Source organism: Gymnogyps californianus, chromosome 2, assembly GCF_018139145.2.
Source record: "Gymnogyps californianus isolate 813 chromosome 2, ASM1813914v2, whole genome shotgun sequence".
In the NCBI taxonomy this organism is placed as follows: Eukaryota; Metazoa; Chordata; class Aves; order Accipitriformes; family Cathartidae; genus Gymnogyps; species Gymnogyps californianus.
In genome coordinates this window covers 27163750-27181919 of record NC_059472.1, presented here as the reverse complement: position 1 = coordinate 27181919, position 18170 = coordinate 27163750, and the positions used below count along the sequence as shown (strand labels likewise).

Below are 18170 nucleotides of genomic sequence, written 5' to 3'. Positions count from 1 at the left end.
GTGTTGCAACCACTGCAGGTTTCACTAGCTTTCCGGCCACAGTTCCAGCAACTCTAGAAACAAAAGAGGAGGGGGAGAGATGGGAGAAATTAGCTAGTGTCCTGAATTTTATATTAAAAACAGCTGGCAGGGAACTGCTAGTCAACCCTCTGCCTAACGATGGCTGAGGCACCAGTAGGTGCTACCTTGGGTGGCTGAACCTGTTCCACAGAAGCTCCAGTCACCTGGGGGACTCTGGCCCTCAGAAACTGGGCAAGAACAAAAGCAGCTATGTGCTAGTACCAGCGATGCAAACACCAAGCACGCCCTCATGTCTAGTCACAAGAAGCATGCTGACCAATAGAAAGTTTCATTAAAACTTCAGCTAGCTCCTCTGATTTATTAAAACAAATAACGAAACATGTACACAAAAAAAGTGCTCCTCCAAAAGTGGAGAGGGACTAATGCAAGACAAGAAAGGGAGAAAAAGACCTAACACACAGGTAAGACTTGTTACCCCAGGAAAACTTCGGTTTTAATCGTCTGAGTAATGCCATTTGACTCAGTGGCACTTCTGGCAGTGAATAGTTAAGCTGGAGCCTACATCTTTGGCAGGATGGGGAAGCCACCGCAGAATATGTATGCTATTCACTTTCACACACTCTATAGCTATGCCAGCTGGATGCTGGAACACAGCCAATCTTTAAGTGATATTCCTCAACTACATAAAAAAAAAATTCCCAATTTCAGAATCAAACAAAGACCTAAATCCAAAACAATATTTTAAGGAAATTAGACATTTAATTGGAGTCAAGTGGCTTCTTTAGAAAATATCTGTGCATTAGTTCCATCCTCTCCCTTTTTGCTCGTGGGGGTTTTTTTTGGTTGGTTGGTTGGGTTGGGTTTGGTTGGGTTTTTTTTTTTTTTGGCATAGGCACGTACTGGCAGATGGAGGAAGAGTAACTGTCCAGCGCTCAATTGCTCTTTGAGATTGAAATCAAACGTACATGGCATTCTCAATTCATACTGATTAAACACACAGACTAAACCAGGTAATTACCAGATACATATGTTGGGGACTTTTTTTTTTTTAATTCATAAAATTGTTCCCATCTTTAAAAACACTTTTAAAAAAAGGTGGAATTACCAACACACAGAAACAGATGTTTCTGGTAGTTAAATGTCGGGAATTCAGACTCCTTGTCTGGCATCACCTGGTTTTGATTCAGTATTCATTGTTTCAGGTTCGTTTTGCTCAAACTCTGTCCAGTGCTGGAGAGGTAAAACTACCTTTGGAAATGGACAGCTGTACTGTTCTTGAACACCTTTTCTTTAAAAGACCTTTTATCTCCATAATGAAAAATAACTATAAGTAATTTAGAACACTGTACATGAACATGTGCATGCACAGACATATTTACACATACACCAAAATGACCTGGCAAGTTTGTATTAGCATTTCAAAGAGATACAATGCCTCATCCTACAGACCAGGAAGAGAACAAATTGTGATATAACTGGATTCTCCTTCTTTTGCTATACTAATATTTCTCAATAGCCACATCGTACTTGTGAAAATTTCATTTTGCCAGCTTGATGCTTGCACTGTGATCGGTAAACATGCTGTAATTCTGCTCCAACTGTGCTTGCACAGAATTTCCACCTACTGCCATGCCTGCTGGCCTCCTAGCTATTCGTTTCCAACTAAATTGCCAGCCCTGGGTATGGCCCATATTTCCCTTTATCCCCTCATCTGAAAACCAATACACATGTACAAAACCTCCCCATGCAGACTTTTCTGAAAAGACACTTTTCCCCACATGGAATAACGCTGAAGTCAGGCAGCACCTGCCCAGGTGCAGGAATCCCTCTCTTGTGCAGATCCGATGGCAACATTGAAATGCGTTCTTTAATTGTGCTGGAATTATAATAAGAATGTAAAACTTTTTCTATTCAAATATCTGTTTAGTTAATATAGGCCAACTTCTGGGGAATCTTCATTTTTGCTTCCCTTTTGGGGGAAGGCCTATCTGCACAGACAGAACTGTCTCCAGACGTGACCAGAGCCACTGTACGATATTTCAGTATCTTACCACAAGATCTGTATTGATGTCAGAAAACAGTCATTTAATTTTAACAGTATTGGTTCAACTTTCTTATTAAAATAGTCATCAATTAACTATCAGTCTGTACAGAACATGAAAAGTGATACGTAAGTGCAAGATTTTAATGAAGTGACAAAGCTCTAAACTGGCTCCTTACATGATTACTTAATGTGTCCTACATTGTCTGGTATGTGATTTTGTCCATTGGACATATTATTTCTAATTTAACAGGTCATTACAGCTTTAGTGTAATTGTGGGAATAAAAGCACATAAAATACAAGAATTTAAAAATAAATTTTACAGCTCACATTTATGCAACAACTTATTGCATTTAAAAATTACTACACTGCAAATTAGCATAAACAAGCACACGTGCCATGGGGAGCCTGCACTGCAATAGTAGCTGGATTTGACGTGCAGAACTCCCTGTCCTACACAGCCCTCACCATTGTGGCCATTCATTGCTCCTTCCCATGTGCAAGTAGTGAAAAACAGCAGTAAAGATCAGGCTCGGGCACCGCAACCTTTGGCAACAGATGCTTTCTGTTCACGTTGCTGGCTGATAGCTCCAGAGCCCAAATTCTACCAAAGAAAAGCCAGGCTTGAGATGCCAGGTAATAGCCTGGGCTGTGATTCATATGCTCCTGCTCATGTATTTCCATTTGATCCAGATAGCACAGACAGAGCTTGAGCTCACTACGGGATTGAGCATGCTCAAGGTATCTTCCCTCCTGGGAAGCTCTAGCAGGTACCAGCAAAACAGAGCACCCTGGCTGAACTGGGTAGACAGTGTCTCGGATAACAGGGAACCACAATGTCATGTTGGTGACAAGGTGGCAATCATCATACAAGGGTATATGAGCAGGACTATGGACTGCTTTACACCTGATTTAAGACTCTCCATCTCCTAGCACAGGCAAGACTCAGCCTGGAGTACTGTCCAGGTTGGGACGACGCACTTCAAATACAGCAAATCAAATAAGACAAATAAGACTTGGAAAGAAGCCAGAGAAAGGCAGCCAGAATAATCAGAAGTCAGAGAAACACAAGCTATGAGAAGAGACTGAATTAACTCAGACTGTTAAACCTAAGGAGAGATGGTAGTCTGAGAGGGAACGGTAGCACCCAAACATCTTGGAGGCTACTGCAGTGAAACAGGCAATGACCATGTCTACACAGATGAACAGAAGTAACGGGATCAAACATCTGCAAGAAAAACTGGAAAGAGATGTTATGAGAAATCTTTTTAAGGACAGGCACAAATTGCCTAGAGGTGCTGGAGAATCTCCATCACTAAAGCACAGGAAAAGCAGGTATCTTACAGGAATGATACAGCTAGACTTGATCATGCATTGGGAAAGGGAGCAGCAGATCTCTCAAACCCTCTCTTGGTCTATCTTCTCTGTCTTTAGGTAGTGATCTACTACACTGCACTTCCAGCTTATGCTTTATAGAGTTCCAGATGTAGCTAAAACTACGAGGAGGACTGGATTACAGTTTAACTCTGCATCGATTTTCCTGTGAAACAGTGAGGTTATACAAAAGGCCAGATTCTCAGACTACATAATTCAATTTAACTTCAGTCCCTTGAAAATGGATTAATTCAATGAAATTGGGCTAAATTACACCAGATGGGAATCTCACTCCGAATTTATGCCACCGATCATATTTCATCCTCCTCTTTCAACTGACAAGGAACATCAGTCTTAGGTCAGAGCCTTATCTTAGGTCAGACTCTTAACTCTCATGCACTTAAGCTTCCATCTTCAAACAACAGAACTCAGAAACTTCTGTTTGCCATCATGAAAATTCTTAAAAACAAACGGTTTCCATTTCTGTGGTCTCCAGTACCAGGACTCATACTTGTCAATAATTTTGCCCATCCCGTCGCCTTCATCTTTGAAATACTCAACCACAATTGAGTATTTGCTTTCCTCTGACACCTCCAGCTGAGACTCAGTGTAGAGCTTGCTTAAAGAAGAAAAAAAACCCAAATGGACTGTGACATGTCAAAGAGATGATGAACTCTGAAATGCTGTAATACAGGGTCAAATACTGCTCTGTCATCTTTGACAAATTCTGGATTTCCCCAGTTTATCAGGAAAGGAAGCATAGTTGGGTATGAAGAACCCAGATTTTTCCCGGTTTCTGCAATGCCCATGGCAGTCAAAACTCTATCACTGCTAACCACAAGAAAAAGAACATTTAGAAATCACTGAAACCACAGTGGTGTAAATGAGGACTGTATGAGCCACTGAACAGTGTAAAAAAACAGCAAAGTTGTTTACGAAAATTCTATCCAAGACCCGTTAGAAAGGGAAACACATTGGTACTTTGGAAATTCCCATGCTGCGTCAAAATACAGCGCTCCATACAAAAATATTCAAACCTTTAGATGCTTCCAGTAAAGTTACACCTATCACTGAACACTCCAGGCTTGCCCAAGCCACTGTTTATTGTGTGAAGTACATCTATGTTCATACAACTCAGCATGAGAGAAACTAATTCCTGAAAACAGAAGTGTGGAGAAGCGTACGTAAGAGACATGCAAGCTGGCTAGCCAGGCTTAGCTTAGCAGTCTGGGGCAGTGCCAACGTTCACATCACATCTGGACTGATCCTGCGCAGAACACATGGCTCTTGTGCCTCTGTACCACCCACCACTGCAGGGGATGATGTGCTACTTTCTAGGAGATGCCTAGCCAAAAAAATTAAACATTAGCTAACGTAGGTATTAAATTTACTACCAGCCTAAAAACTAGGCTTGCTTGAATCACAGCATCTGATGCTCAGAGTCAGGTTTGCTGGCACAGTCCTGGTCTCAATGGATTGGTCAGCAGAGATTGAACCCAGCTGTCTTCAAAATGTCAGGTAAGTGTAATATTCACATACAACATAAACTGCTGCAATATAAACAAGCCCTAACATTACACATCTCTTAAAAGCAGTGTTGGACCAGTTACATACTTGTTTTATCTGAGCAGATGTCAGCATGTGCTTTAAGTAGAGAGACCCGAAACATTTGTGTTCCTTCCCCGTCCCCAGCCCCCACTCTACTCAAAAGCGAGGAAGGACCCTGAGTGTCAGATTTTTCAGTGGCATTTTATACTAGAGCAGAAAGACAGATGTTTTGACGGGGTTTTTTTCCCCCTACAATCTGGGCAGCCAGTCTCTTTGCTAAGCTGTTCACCCTTACTATTAAAATTGATTTGCACAACAGTACATTGCAGCCAAAGCAAGCACGGCAGTCATTAAAGAGTAGGCTGCTCACACATGTTTCTGTACTTAGCCAAGTCAACTACTGATGAATGGGTCATCTTTTGTCAAGCAACTGTAAGGAACTGGTAAAGAAATAATTTCTGGTTCAGGAACAGCCATGCTGACAGGTAGGCCTTCTCCTGTCCTTTTGCTTTCCAGCAGCAGTGTGCTCTGTTAGCTGGTCTTCAATCAATCTCTCATTAGAATAACTGGAAATAATGAACATGTCCTGGTCAGTCGCAAGGGCTTATGCCGAGAAACTGTGGAAATCTTTAGAAAGTAAATGCACAGACACTGAAGCAGCGGCACTGCGAGTTAAATCGTATTGAACAATTCAAACATAAGCAAAGAACAATAGTCCAACAAGGGATCAGGTCAGGGTCAGAAATTAAAACTACACTATGTAATGTGGTACTTCTCAAAATATTGCAGACTACTTCTTAAAAGTCAAGATGCTGCCAAATATCACACCTCCCCTGTTAGTCCTCTCACTGTCCTCGGCTCCCTTTATTCTGCTCCAGTCAGCTCAACATGCCCAACTTCACTGTTTTCTTGCAGACAATCTTGTACTCAGGGATGCTACTTTTTCTGGGTTAAAAACAAATCAAAACAAAACACAAAAAAACCCAAACAAAACCAGAAAAAAACCACAAAAAAACCCAACAACAACAAGAAAGTATCAAAAAAACAATCTACTTCTCTTTGTGAGACCTCTGAATGGTCTTGGATGAGGAGACTATATATTATCTTAAAATTATAATAATTACAAAAATCTTGAGTCTTAGTACTAGTTATCACTCTGAGCTCTGGAGAAGACTGCAATAAAAATCATACCACGAAGTTCTTACACCAGAGCAGCTTCAAGAAGCCTCAGCTAGGTCCAGGTTGCATTTTAGTGAATAACAAATGAAGAGCTGGAAGGGAGAAACCTTGCTGATAGACAGGGAGCAGCCATATCAGACAAAAATTATATCTGATACATTAGAAATCTCGTGCCAAATTCCCATCTCCATTCATAGTTTGAAAAGCCAAAAGAACAAATGACACCCATGGGAGAAATATTCTCTGTCAGGAACTGCATGGAGATTATACAGCAGCCTATACTGAGCTCTCTTGCAGGCCTTGGCATAATGTCCCACCAAGGATAAGAAAAACGAGGAGTGATGCTCAGCCTTCCTCTAGACCTGTAAGACTGCAGAAGCTGCTCTTCAGCATTCTTATTATATTTGGAACTGGAAATATTCTAGCCCTAGAAATATCACTCCAGTGCCTTTAGTACACAGGAATCTGCATTGCTGGAAGCATTCTGCTGAAAGTTGTAAATAGAGAGAAGTTTAGGGAGACTTACAACCTAGACAAACGAGGAGGAATATTCACAGAGAGATCGAGAGATAATGAACACCAAAGCAAATGTGAAGTTTTATTCCTCAACCCTGATAAACACAAGGTCTCATCTTCAAAGAAACACTTTTCAAACACTGGCAAACTGATATCCTGTCTTCAAAGATGAAGGAAAAGTCTGGTCCATTCTTACAGGAGTTATCCAAAACAAAGGACAGCCTGAGTTAACAGGTAATTGTGAGAAGCACTGCCCTAAGTGTTTGGAGTTCAGCATAATTAGAAGCGGAGAGGAACTTAAGAGACACATATAACTCTCAAATAAGTATCACTGTCATCTCCCTTCACAATTAATCAAGCACCTGTAAACACAAACTGAGCAAACTTGAGTTCTCTCTGCAGGTTTACTAAAACTTGCATTTTTCACCTCAAAACAGCCACTCTGATGTGCCACTCATGACCACAGGGGTGAAAGCTGCAGGACCAGGACACTAGAATTCATTTCTAGGTCCAGGAGGCTTGTATCCTCCCTGAGGATGCACAGCCCTGAGAACATCCGCAACCCTATGAGCCACATTGCATTAGAACGCAATTAAAAGAATTATTTGCCTTTTTTTAAAGTCCTGTTTCCAAGAAGTGAACAACCTCGTAAGCAATTCTGCTGGAGAAGAAGTAGAGATGTCTGTTGTTACACAGCTTTTTCCAGAGACATGACTGCTCAGGAGTTAATTACAGCACACAAACTCTCTACACGTTCCGTTGGATGCACATTTGCTTGTGAAAGAATGGGCTGTATGTACTGGCACAGAAGTACTTCCTCTGTCCTGCCTACACTACAGCAGTTCACTAAACATTTAATTTGCTGCTTCCTCCAAAGGCATTTACTTTTGGAATTTTGATTTTAACAATAGGAGTCTCTTGCATATATACACACACAGAATGACAGCACTTTAATGATGCTAAGTCAGACAAATGCCCTTTCTATGAACATAGAGCAGGAAAAATGTCCTTGAGTATCTCAGATACAAAATGCCAATAAATTGAATTTATGTCTCATTTAATCTACAATGGAACAGTTAGTACTTAAAGGGTACATACACTTCCCCTAGTCCCTTTCTTCCTGAGAAACTTTCAGATGCTGAAAATCAATTCCTTTTGTCTCCTTGTTATTCATCTGCTACACATTAAGGAGAAACTCTGGGCATTCAGTGATCCCACAATGGTCTTTCATCTCCAGAGAAGCCTGGTATGAATTAAAATCTTACGCTCCCTCAAATTATGGATGCATACTGCAGCATGCCACTGACTTAGCTGCTCGTGATTTTTGCCAGTTTTCTCAGCATGCTGCAGCTAGCTCATCTGCATCTTTCAAGTTAAGTGACTCTTCTACAACGCTGCCCATCCAGCCCATGAAAAGTGCTTTGACACTAGCGTACACAAATATATGTCCCCACACACCAGGTACCGCTACCTACTCTTTTTTTCCAACTCCCTGCCATTCAGAATTTATATTAAAAAGTGAGTTTATTACAACCAAGATCTTAGTACAAGAACAATAAATACTTCACGAAAGTAACGTTCTTTCATTTCAGTGGCCTTGAGAGATGAAGATTATATACAAATAACTTTTAACTGATGTCATTTCTTTGTCATGTCTGTTTTTTAGGGCAGTTTTAACTTAGGATATCGTTTTTCTGTAACGGACGTAAAATTTAATTGCTATCTAGACTGCTGCAGCACTGGCCAAACACACGCCGCTCTTTCACTCCCAGCTTCCAGCTAGTCATGCTTCTAGATGTCCTGTACCACAGCAGTTCAAGGCTTCCACTCTCAGGTCTGAAAGTAAATCAAGGCTTCTCATACTTATTCTTGTTTTACTCTTTGTTGCTCTTTCAGTCTATTTCTCCTCCTTCCAAATGCTGTTTGCCCACTCCTCAACTCTCAAATATTCCCTGCAGCCAAAACAACACATTCAAAATAAGGAAACATTTGCAAATCTACATTCACATTCTGTCCCACAGGAACCATCATCTTTTGCTAATCGCTTCTACATCCAACACTTTCCCCAGACAAGCTTTTAGCCACCTTGCTCTACAATCTCTTAAATGAATCATTTCTTTGTTTAAATTAGATTTCAGCGTGAAATATTTTCCACCAAGCAATCTTGTTATCTATTCAATATGGTAGTTTGAAGAGCTTTAAAATAAAGCTACTGAAAAGCTAAATTAGAACAGAAATGTGTGCATTATATGTAACCCTGAACAGCAGTTAAAAGGTGAGAACACAGATCAAGTTCACTAGCTATTTTGGGCTCAGATTACAACACAGCCAAGAAAATTTGGTCCTCAGCATGTGCCTGAAATATGCGTCCAAAGCAACTGTGCAAACAGTTAGTAGCAGGCACTGAACTCCCATGCCACACGAATAGCCTGTGCCAGATTAAAGCTAGCTCAGATACACCTATGGTTTGCAGCCACAGGTGATGCCTGTCCAGCAAAGACCTTACCTCGCTTGAATCCTCCTGCTGATTGATAACAGCTAGTGCATCCTCTGCAGCCTGGCGCTTGGCTTCGGCAACAGTGCGCTCCATCTTGGCTCTCTCTGAAGTGATCATGTCGTGAGCTTTCCGCTCTGCCTCTGACACTGCCTTCTGCAACTCGGCCATCGCCTGTCGCTTTACTTCATTGACAGCTTCCTCTACAAAGGAGGGAAGAAATCCTCATCAGCACAGGACGTTTTGCACAGGGCTACGTAGGACTGACGCGTGAAATGCAGCAGATGCTCTATTATATTGAAAGTCTTCATTTTGAGTAGAAGGACACAGAGGAACCTGGTTCCTTAAGACTCTTCCAGACCACCCAGGTGCTTCTTTACTTCCCCATCACCAAAGTCTCTAACACTTGTGATGATTCTTGCTATTTTGATTCACAGTCAGTACTTCAAGTACAGAAATTTCAGATCTCTGGCGCGTTATTTTTGTAATCTTTTTGAACATTTTACTTGGAAAATTGGTTTTGCAGCACGCCAGATTTATGAATATGTTTGGCAAGAATTATTATTTAAGACATAATATTACAGACTTTTTAAAAAATGTATCTTTAAGCTCTGGAAATTAAGACAGGATTTATAGTCATTAACAATTTTTTTCCCATATGTTAACGAATAAATACATGAACTTAAAAAAACCTCAAGAGTTTATTTAAAAATTTTAAATCACTGGTCTAATGTCTTTTCCTGGACATATAATTTTACGAGCCAAAATTAAAATTTGTTTATGAACATTCATTTGACCTCTTGATCTCTCCTTCAAACCCATGTTTACACTGTGAAGACTCGACTTCCTGGCTCCGCCGAGCTCTTGAGTACACCACAGCCAGCAAGGCTTCAGTGCACAATTAACGCTGAGCAGGGGCACACCGCTTCATTAAATTCAAACCTTCATGCTTCTTGTAAAATAACTAAGTCAGTATGAGCCATTTCTTCGGTATATACTAGCGTCATATCTTTTATTCCAGAAAACATGGATTGTCACAAATTAGTTATTTGGGTTTTGATGCAGGAAGAGTGCAAAGATTTTACTAATGAACAGTCTTTTAATTGACAACTAAAACAAGTAATTTTTTTTTTAATTAACTGCTCTAATTAACAAGGAAACCATCCTCCCCCTGAATTAGTTTATCTAATTTTCATCTTTATTCAAAGCAAAATGACAATGATTAATTGAAAATTTAATAAGCAGTAATTATTAACTTGGCAAACCTAGTACCAATTAACACTCTATTAAAACTAATTATGACATGTTTCATTCAAGTGTTTGCACTTAATTGTTTCATCCACTTAAAAACCACCTTAATTAAATGTTCTGTTTAATTAAAAACATAGATTTCTAATAAAAATGTTTTACTGTAGATTAAAATCTAAGTATTACAACTGTTACAGGTTTGAGTTTTAGTCCGTGTATTTAGCCCATGTATTTGTGTGCACGCACACAGACCTAACTCTTACATACAGATACTAAGTCAATAACTCTCGAGTTACGTCTCATAGCTCTGCACTTGTTATTTAAAAAAAAAGGACTATATGAAGTCTCCATTTTTAGTTATTAAGCAAATTACAGTAAAGACTTAACTTTAAGCCATGTACTGACTAAAACTGAATTAATTAAAATGAAAGAAGAGTTCTGTTACTCTGTGTGTCTGTGTGTGTGTTACACGTGTGCCTATCTGCGAGACATGTTTCAACTCAAGTTTTCGGGGGGGGCGGGGGGAGGGCGAATTTAGAGATAAAACTTATGCCTTTATTTTTATGAGGCTGAAAATATGCCCTTATATTACCCTACCATAAATGTTGTTTAGGGGAGAGCCTCAGGAGAGGAAAAAATCATACCCTTCAACCATACAGCCAAGGCTTAATTTACTTTGAATATTCAAGGTGAATTAAAATTCTATCTAAGTGGCAATACAGGACAATAATTTTTGCTTACGATCAAAGCTGCAGCTAGACTAATTGTATATGCAAATCAGGCAATTTATATTTAAATTATGCATTCCTATTCTAGTCCCACAGGCGCACACAGATCAGCAAAGGGAATTGGTAGGACATTTGCAAGGTGCTTGAATATTTATTACCAACTGCAAACATTCACTGATCGTGAGAAAAGAAATATACACAGGCAAACATACAGATGCAATTTTATTACCATTTTCAGAAAAATGAGGCAACTTAAATACAGACGTTTGTGACTATGAACTGCAGTTACTAACAAAGCTGATTTCTTTGAGAAAATCTGTATTCTTGATGATATCTGCTACGAATAGAAATTATCTTTGTATGGCATGATGCACTTTCATTACATCATATAAATTTAGTTTTACGTTGAGGTGTTTGCAGTGGTTAGAAATGCCAGTTTAAACTATTATATTAAACAGAAGCACAATACTCCAACATTTTACAGAGACTTCTAATTTTATATTTTTTCATCCTACATTAATTACTTCTTTTCAGTCCAAATATAGAAATTGAACCTTTTATTCTAACTTCTATATTGCCTAAGTTTTTTTGCAAAGCTGCTGAGAGTGTGAAGATGCTAGAAGTGCTTACGAGGCCATATGCCTGGCTGATACTTTTTAATTGGCATAAACTATGGATTGGACTTTAGTATTTCCATTAACTTTGACAACAGAACTTGTGTTCTAAGTGTGAAAACAAGTAGTTAAAATATGTCGGGGTTTTTGGTTACAATGCACCACCATTATTTCAATATATTATGAACTCATGAACACCCAAATAAACTAGACAAAATTTCATATCACTGATTTCTGCACATCTTCTCAAAATAAGTGTTTCCACTACCTACAGATATTTTATAGACATAGAATGCAGGCTTCATAGTTTCAGATAACAATAAAATCTGTAATATCTGTGCAGGAAAAGTTATGGGTGACAGTGAAGGAGATTTTATTTGCCTTGACAATGCTGAGCTATGAAGACCAAGAATGATACCAGCACTCTTCCTTTCTCTGCATTTCCAGAGAAAGGAAGAGTGATTAGATTCCAGTATCAGAAAACATAAATCCGGAAGATTTTAGAACCAAGTATCTAAGATGCATGTATCTGCGTCCTCCATTTTCCCACTAATGCTAAGCATTTTTGGCATAAATTCACTCCGTCATTTTAGGAATGCAATTGAAATCTTCCTTCCCTTTGAGTAGTGCTAACTCATGAGAGAAGCTCCAGGGAACAAACAGCCTGTGTGGAACAGGCGTTACTCAGCGTGATCAGAGGTCCTTGCGGCTGACCCCGGAGAGGTACTCAACTCATCATTCACTGCTGTGTATAACCCAACATGATGATTCATCAGCCAGCTCCTGGTCACCTCCCTCACATCATGGGCACACTCGCTCCACATGATGAGAAAAGAAAGGTGGTGGGCAGGGTTGCAGTCCTGTGCCACCATGACATTTGCATCATCTCACTCTCAGGCTGACCCTGGCAAAGAAGGCCCTTGGCAGTTGGTGACATGAGTTATCTCAGCTTCATACCCCAAAATGCACCATCTCTTTCTCAGGACTACTCTGGAGAATGTGCAGGGGCCTCACTGTCTTTGTATGACAAAGTACAATCATTCCACACCTGTTTGTTAACTCCAGAGCTTCCACCTGGACTGCCATGAACAGTAGGCCTTGCTAAGTGATAGGGGATGGCTGGAAGACAGTTTCCTCATGACACAGAAAGAAGCTAAGGCAGCAGCCCACAGTGGGCCTGGGATCCCCTCAGTATTTGATAAAGAGAAATACGTATTTTCAGAGAGCAAGTCATCCAACCTATGATCTGACTGATCCTCTTCACATGCCTGTCTCTCTCTTGACTACTGAGGGACATCAAGAACTTGGCTTGGACTCTTCATCTAAATATCCATAATTTGGTGAGGTGAATCAGGGTGCCGATGACTCCTTTCTACTGATGTATGAAACTGAATGGGGCTCACATGGCTTTAATGCACAAGGTGCTGCATACTATGTGCTTGCTCCAACAATCAAAAAAGCACATACTTAACTTGGTGTATTTCAAGAATTGCGCTGGAGTCTATCAATCTCCAAAAGTTTAAAGTGAATCCCTTCTTCACATGCTTTTGAGGTTGCTTATTAACTGTTTTTATGCCAAATTCTTTCAGTTCAATGGATTCAGCATCCCAATCAGACTTTTATACTTGATTCAGCTGTTTACACATTGGTCTTCATGGACGTTTGAGATACCAAGATATTCACACTGAGCCAGTAGAAATGACTTGTGAGAAATTTGCAGCCTTCTTGACTGGCAGTTGCAGCCCAGCCAGGAAACTACAGAGCATCTCAAATGGCACTAGAGACCTATTCTTACAGAGCTGAATTGCAATTTTACTGCCTTGATCCGATTATGAAATTGTGGAGACCTCCAACTTCAGTGCACCCTCCTGAAAATGAAGGCCCGTGATTTATGAAAAGCAGTATGCTTTCTGATGTTTTACTACTCTTAGTAACAGATACAGGTATGCATCCTGTAGAGAGTCAGACTTTTTTTATTGTCCAATTCACAGGCATGCTCAGTTAATACAAGGAACCTGACTTAAACCCACATCAGCATGAAAATAGACTGGAAAGGGGACCAACGGAAAAACTTTGTTTCAAAGGAACTGATGACATACATGTCCACAAGACGACATGTCAAAGCTCCTGTACACTACCATTTGTGGATATACGCAATGTGAACGCACATCCAATTTTATAACTCAAGCCAAAAGCTTCAATTAACTTGTGTTGCTAGCTTACGAATAAACTTTTTTTCTTTTATTGTACTGCATCTAGGAGTCATAAATGACCTGATATGCCAAATGACATCAAAACCTAGATTTTGCAAGAGGAATAAAGTTCCTGAAATACAACTGAATAATGCTCCTCTTACTGAGATTTCCTGGGACTGCATATTTTTTTCTTATTTTTCCTTTAAGATGTTAACATAAATACGGCAAAACAAACTATAAAAATACTTTTGGGCATTGAGTTACAAAGGCTACGCTTCCCTTGGACAAAAGAAAAATATGTAGATTGTTTTGTTATTTTTAATAGAAAACCAAAAGTTCCAAAAATATTAATTAACATATTGACAAATGTAGACTACATGATTGTCCTGGTTTTGGCTGGCATAGAGTTAATTTTTTTCTTAGTAGCTGGTACAGTGCTGTGTTTTGGATTTAGTGTGAGAATGATGTTGATAACACACTGATGTTTTAGTTGTTGCTAAGTAGCGCTTATCTTAAGTTAAGGACTTTTCAGTTTCCCATGCTCTGCCAGCAAGCAGGTGTGCAAGAAGCTGGGAGAGAGCATAGCTGGGACAGCTCACCCGAACTAGCCAAAGGGGTATTCCATACCACAGAACATCATGCTCAGTATATAAACCGGGGGGAGTTGGCCAGGGGGGCGCGGATCGCTGCTCAGGCATCGGTCAGCAGGTCGTGAGCAATTGCATTGTGCATCACTTGTCTTTTCTTGGGTTTTATTTCTCTCTTTTTTTGTTATATTCCTTTTCATTACTATGATTATTATTACAATATTTTTATTATTATTAGTTAGTATTATATTTTATCTTACTTTAGTTATTAAACTGTTCTTATCTCAACCCACGAGTTTTACTTTTTTTTTATTCTCCTCCCCATCCCACTGGGAGGGGAGGAGGAGTGAGTGAGTGGCTGCATGGTGCTTAGCTGCTGGCTGGGGTTAAACCACGACAATGATAAACCCACATCACACAAAAACCACAACTTCTTGTCCGATGCAACGATATGCCAGCATAACATTTTTACACATATGTTCGGTATCTAGTTTAAAATACACCAAAAAGCAGCGAGCAGTTACAGGAGATTTGATCAGAAAGCATCAAAACTGCTGCACATTTGCCATTTAATCATTAACTTGTGCTCAGACAGCTGCTGTAGACTTCATGGTTGTACAGGTGTTCAAAAGGGGGGAGTGTGTATGAGTGTATATATAGAAGCTCAACTACGTCGCTGGAGTTCAAGAGCTACCTCCTGGCCCCTCTGAAAACAAGGAAGCTCTGATTATCAATGTCAAAAGAGCAAAGGTTTAGCTCCAGCACCGCAATGGGATCCTCGCCAGGAAACTCCTGTGCTCAGGCAGAGTTTCAAAGTGTTGAAGAAAACTCTGCACAACCACAACGTCTGCCCATGGTGCTTTCCAAGCTTGGGGAAAATGCTGTCAATGCCTGTACAACCACCCAGAGCAGCTGCAGAGATGCAATCTTGCTTACTTCATTGAAAACTTTGCAGGTTTATGAGCACAGACTTCACTGGGGGCTAACAGGCACAAAATCTTTTTAAAATTAAGAGTGGTTACATTGCATAGCTGAAGGTTTTTCTTTAGCAGGTATATTTAGGTTTTTTTCCATCCTTTGGGAATTCTTACCTTAACTAGGTAAAAACCTTAAAAAAAAAAATCCCACACAAACTTTTTTTTTTAAATTGCTAACAGACTGAAACTTTAGCATATCAAGTTTCAGCCTGAAAACATTATAGCCCCTGAAAATAGAGGTCCTTAATGGAAGTACTGATATCCCCCTAACCATAGCAGCAGATGCTCTTATTATAAAGATTATTTCATGTCCTGATCAGTTCCAGTTTAAGATTATTAAACACAATTTCTTCTTGTTACTAGTAAGCTCTTTTTTTCTTTTTTTCATTCCTCACATCAGTGCATTAACAACTGCACACAGCTGCCAGAAGACTAAGCTGGTGTTTTTAAACAGTTCTTACCAGCTTTCTTCCAGATCTCCTCTGGCACGTATCCAGACGCAGGCCTGTGAAGGAATTCCCGATGTGATTCTGCAGGAGGAGGGGGTGCGGAGGGAAAAAGAAAGAGCATCATAAGCAATGCTTGCTTGTTGAGAACAAGGCTTAAAGAAATACCTTTTCCCTTTACTTATTGCTCAGACAAAAAATCACATGAAGTTTTTCTTTACTCAAAATAAAACAGATGCCGTGGCCATAGCTCACAAATGTCACATAGACCAGATCAATGTTTAGGACTCAAATGTCTCATCTTAAGCCAAGCTGAGACTAGTTCGGTTTATTTTTATTTTACAGCATTTCAAGTCAACTCTATGTGACAGTTTCCACGCTTTTAAGGCTGGCTTTGCGAGACCAACTGAGGGAGTGACGTGCTTCATCTTTTGTCATTATGTTTATGAAAAGGAAGAAGAAAGAGGGCAACGGTCCGGGTTTGGCACTTCTGCTCTGTGAAAAGAGAATGGCTACTGACGAGCAGAGATAAAAGCCAAGATGTCATTCCAGTGATCAAATAAGAAAAAGAAAGGGGTGTTTCTCTATCTTCAGAGCTATGCTTTCCTATATCTGAGCCTATGTTGGTAACTGTAGCTGCACGAGTTTGAAAAACAGAACCTTTAACTTTAGGTGAAGCCCCTAAGTACATATGCTGCCAAACAACCTCACTGGAGCTGAAGCTCATAATTCACCCATATATTTCAATCACGTTTTGACAGCTCTTTCCCCCTCTCCTCTTTTTTTAAAGGGTTTAACCTCTGCGCCTGAGTCTAAGAGCTCTGGAATCAGCAAGATCCCTTCCACACGGACTTCAAAGATGCAAAATCAGACAATACAGAAAGAAAATTCACTTTGGCCTGAAATTTAGCATACAGATTCTCAGCAGATGAAAAGCTGCTCTCTTCAAATACAATTTAAAAATTGATTAACTATTTTTCAAATAAGAGAGGAGAAATTAAAAAAAAAAAAACAAAACAAAAACATAAAGGTAAGTTCAATGCCATGATTACTATTGTCTGTGTGACAGAACTCAACCGTCAAAATAAAATAACTTGATTTATTACATTAGAGATAAGGTTTGAATCTTTTTAGAGATGTTGCTAGAAATTAAACATCCTGTTTGATGTCTGAGTTTGAAACGTAACAGAAGTACACATGCCATTCTTTGAATACTGATTTTTACTAAATATATTCATTTTTGTATCTTAAAGTTATTATTCACCAACTTGGTCAAAAAATAGTATTTTTAAGGAAAAGGTTGAATCACTAGGTTTTGCAAATTGTTTTTTACATCACCACACATATGGATGCAGTACTGGTTATATACAATAGGCTACAGAAACTTAAATACATTTAAAAGATGACGTTTAATATTGCAGACAGCTAACAAAGGTGGAAATGACAGGGGCCGTTTCAGCTATGCAGAGAGTAGGGAATCCCAGTCCCTGCGCACTGTGCCACAGATGCAGTTTCTAGCACATGAATCTGCAGACACCGACGGGGTGGACTGAATCTTCCCATCTGACAGGCAGCTGAGTGGATTTCCCCAGCTCTTCTGTTTGTCACTAAAGGATGGGATGAAAATAAAATGGAGTTTTGTAGGCAGAATTTCACACCTCTCGAGCATAAAATGATGGGGGGCGTGCGTGCAAGATACTGCAAAACAGCTAACTATTTACATTGGTTTAATCGACTTGATGGAGGACTTCAGACCTGATGCTGAAAATGGGAAAAGTCTCAGTATCACTTGGCTCGTATGATTCTGGAGACGACAAATATCATTGTGTACACTTCTCTCATCCCTTGGAGGCTTTTAGAGTTATGGGCACAGTGCCAGTTCAGTCAGGGACAGAGGCAGCAGCAGAAAACATTGCTTGAAAGCTCAGGAAAACTAAAGGCGAAAAATTAAAATACTGTTATTTGCTCTTCCTGCAATACCTGCAGGAAAAGATCCAACCAGACTCCAAATGTGGCAAAACAAGGGGTTTGTTGCATTCACATCTTGTACTTTGTGTTGAGTTTTCCTGTCAGCTATTTAAGGTACCATCCACTGCAAGGGGATCATAACCTTGATTTAAGCCCTTTACCATGGTACTTAGTATTAAAAATAAAGAGATGTGGAGCTGATTTTTTGGTACATATGACTTTCCAAAAATGGA

General features: G+C 39.7%; 1 protein-coding gene across 1 annotated transcript in view; it reads right to left on the bottom strand.

Moving 5' to 3' along the window:
* Positions 1 to 18170, bottom strand: part of RUNX1T1 (RUNX1 partner transcriptional co-repressor 1) — a 94783-nt gene that overhangs the window by 2939 nt on the left and 73674 nt on the right. The window contains exons 9-11 of the mRNA XM_050891693.1: positions 15985 to 16053; positions 9187 to 9377; positions 1 to 53 (exon numbers count right to left, since the gene is read on the bottom strand). The exon at positions 1 to 53 is cut by the window's left edge and continues 2939 nt beyond it. Of these exons, the coding sequence (XP_050747650.1) occupies positions 1 to 53; positions 9187 to 9377; positions 15985 to 16053 (313 nt within the window). The remainder of the gene's footprint in view (positions 54 to 9186; positions 9378 to 15984; positions 16054 to 18170) is intronic.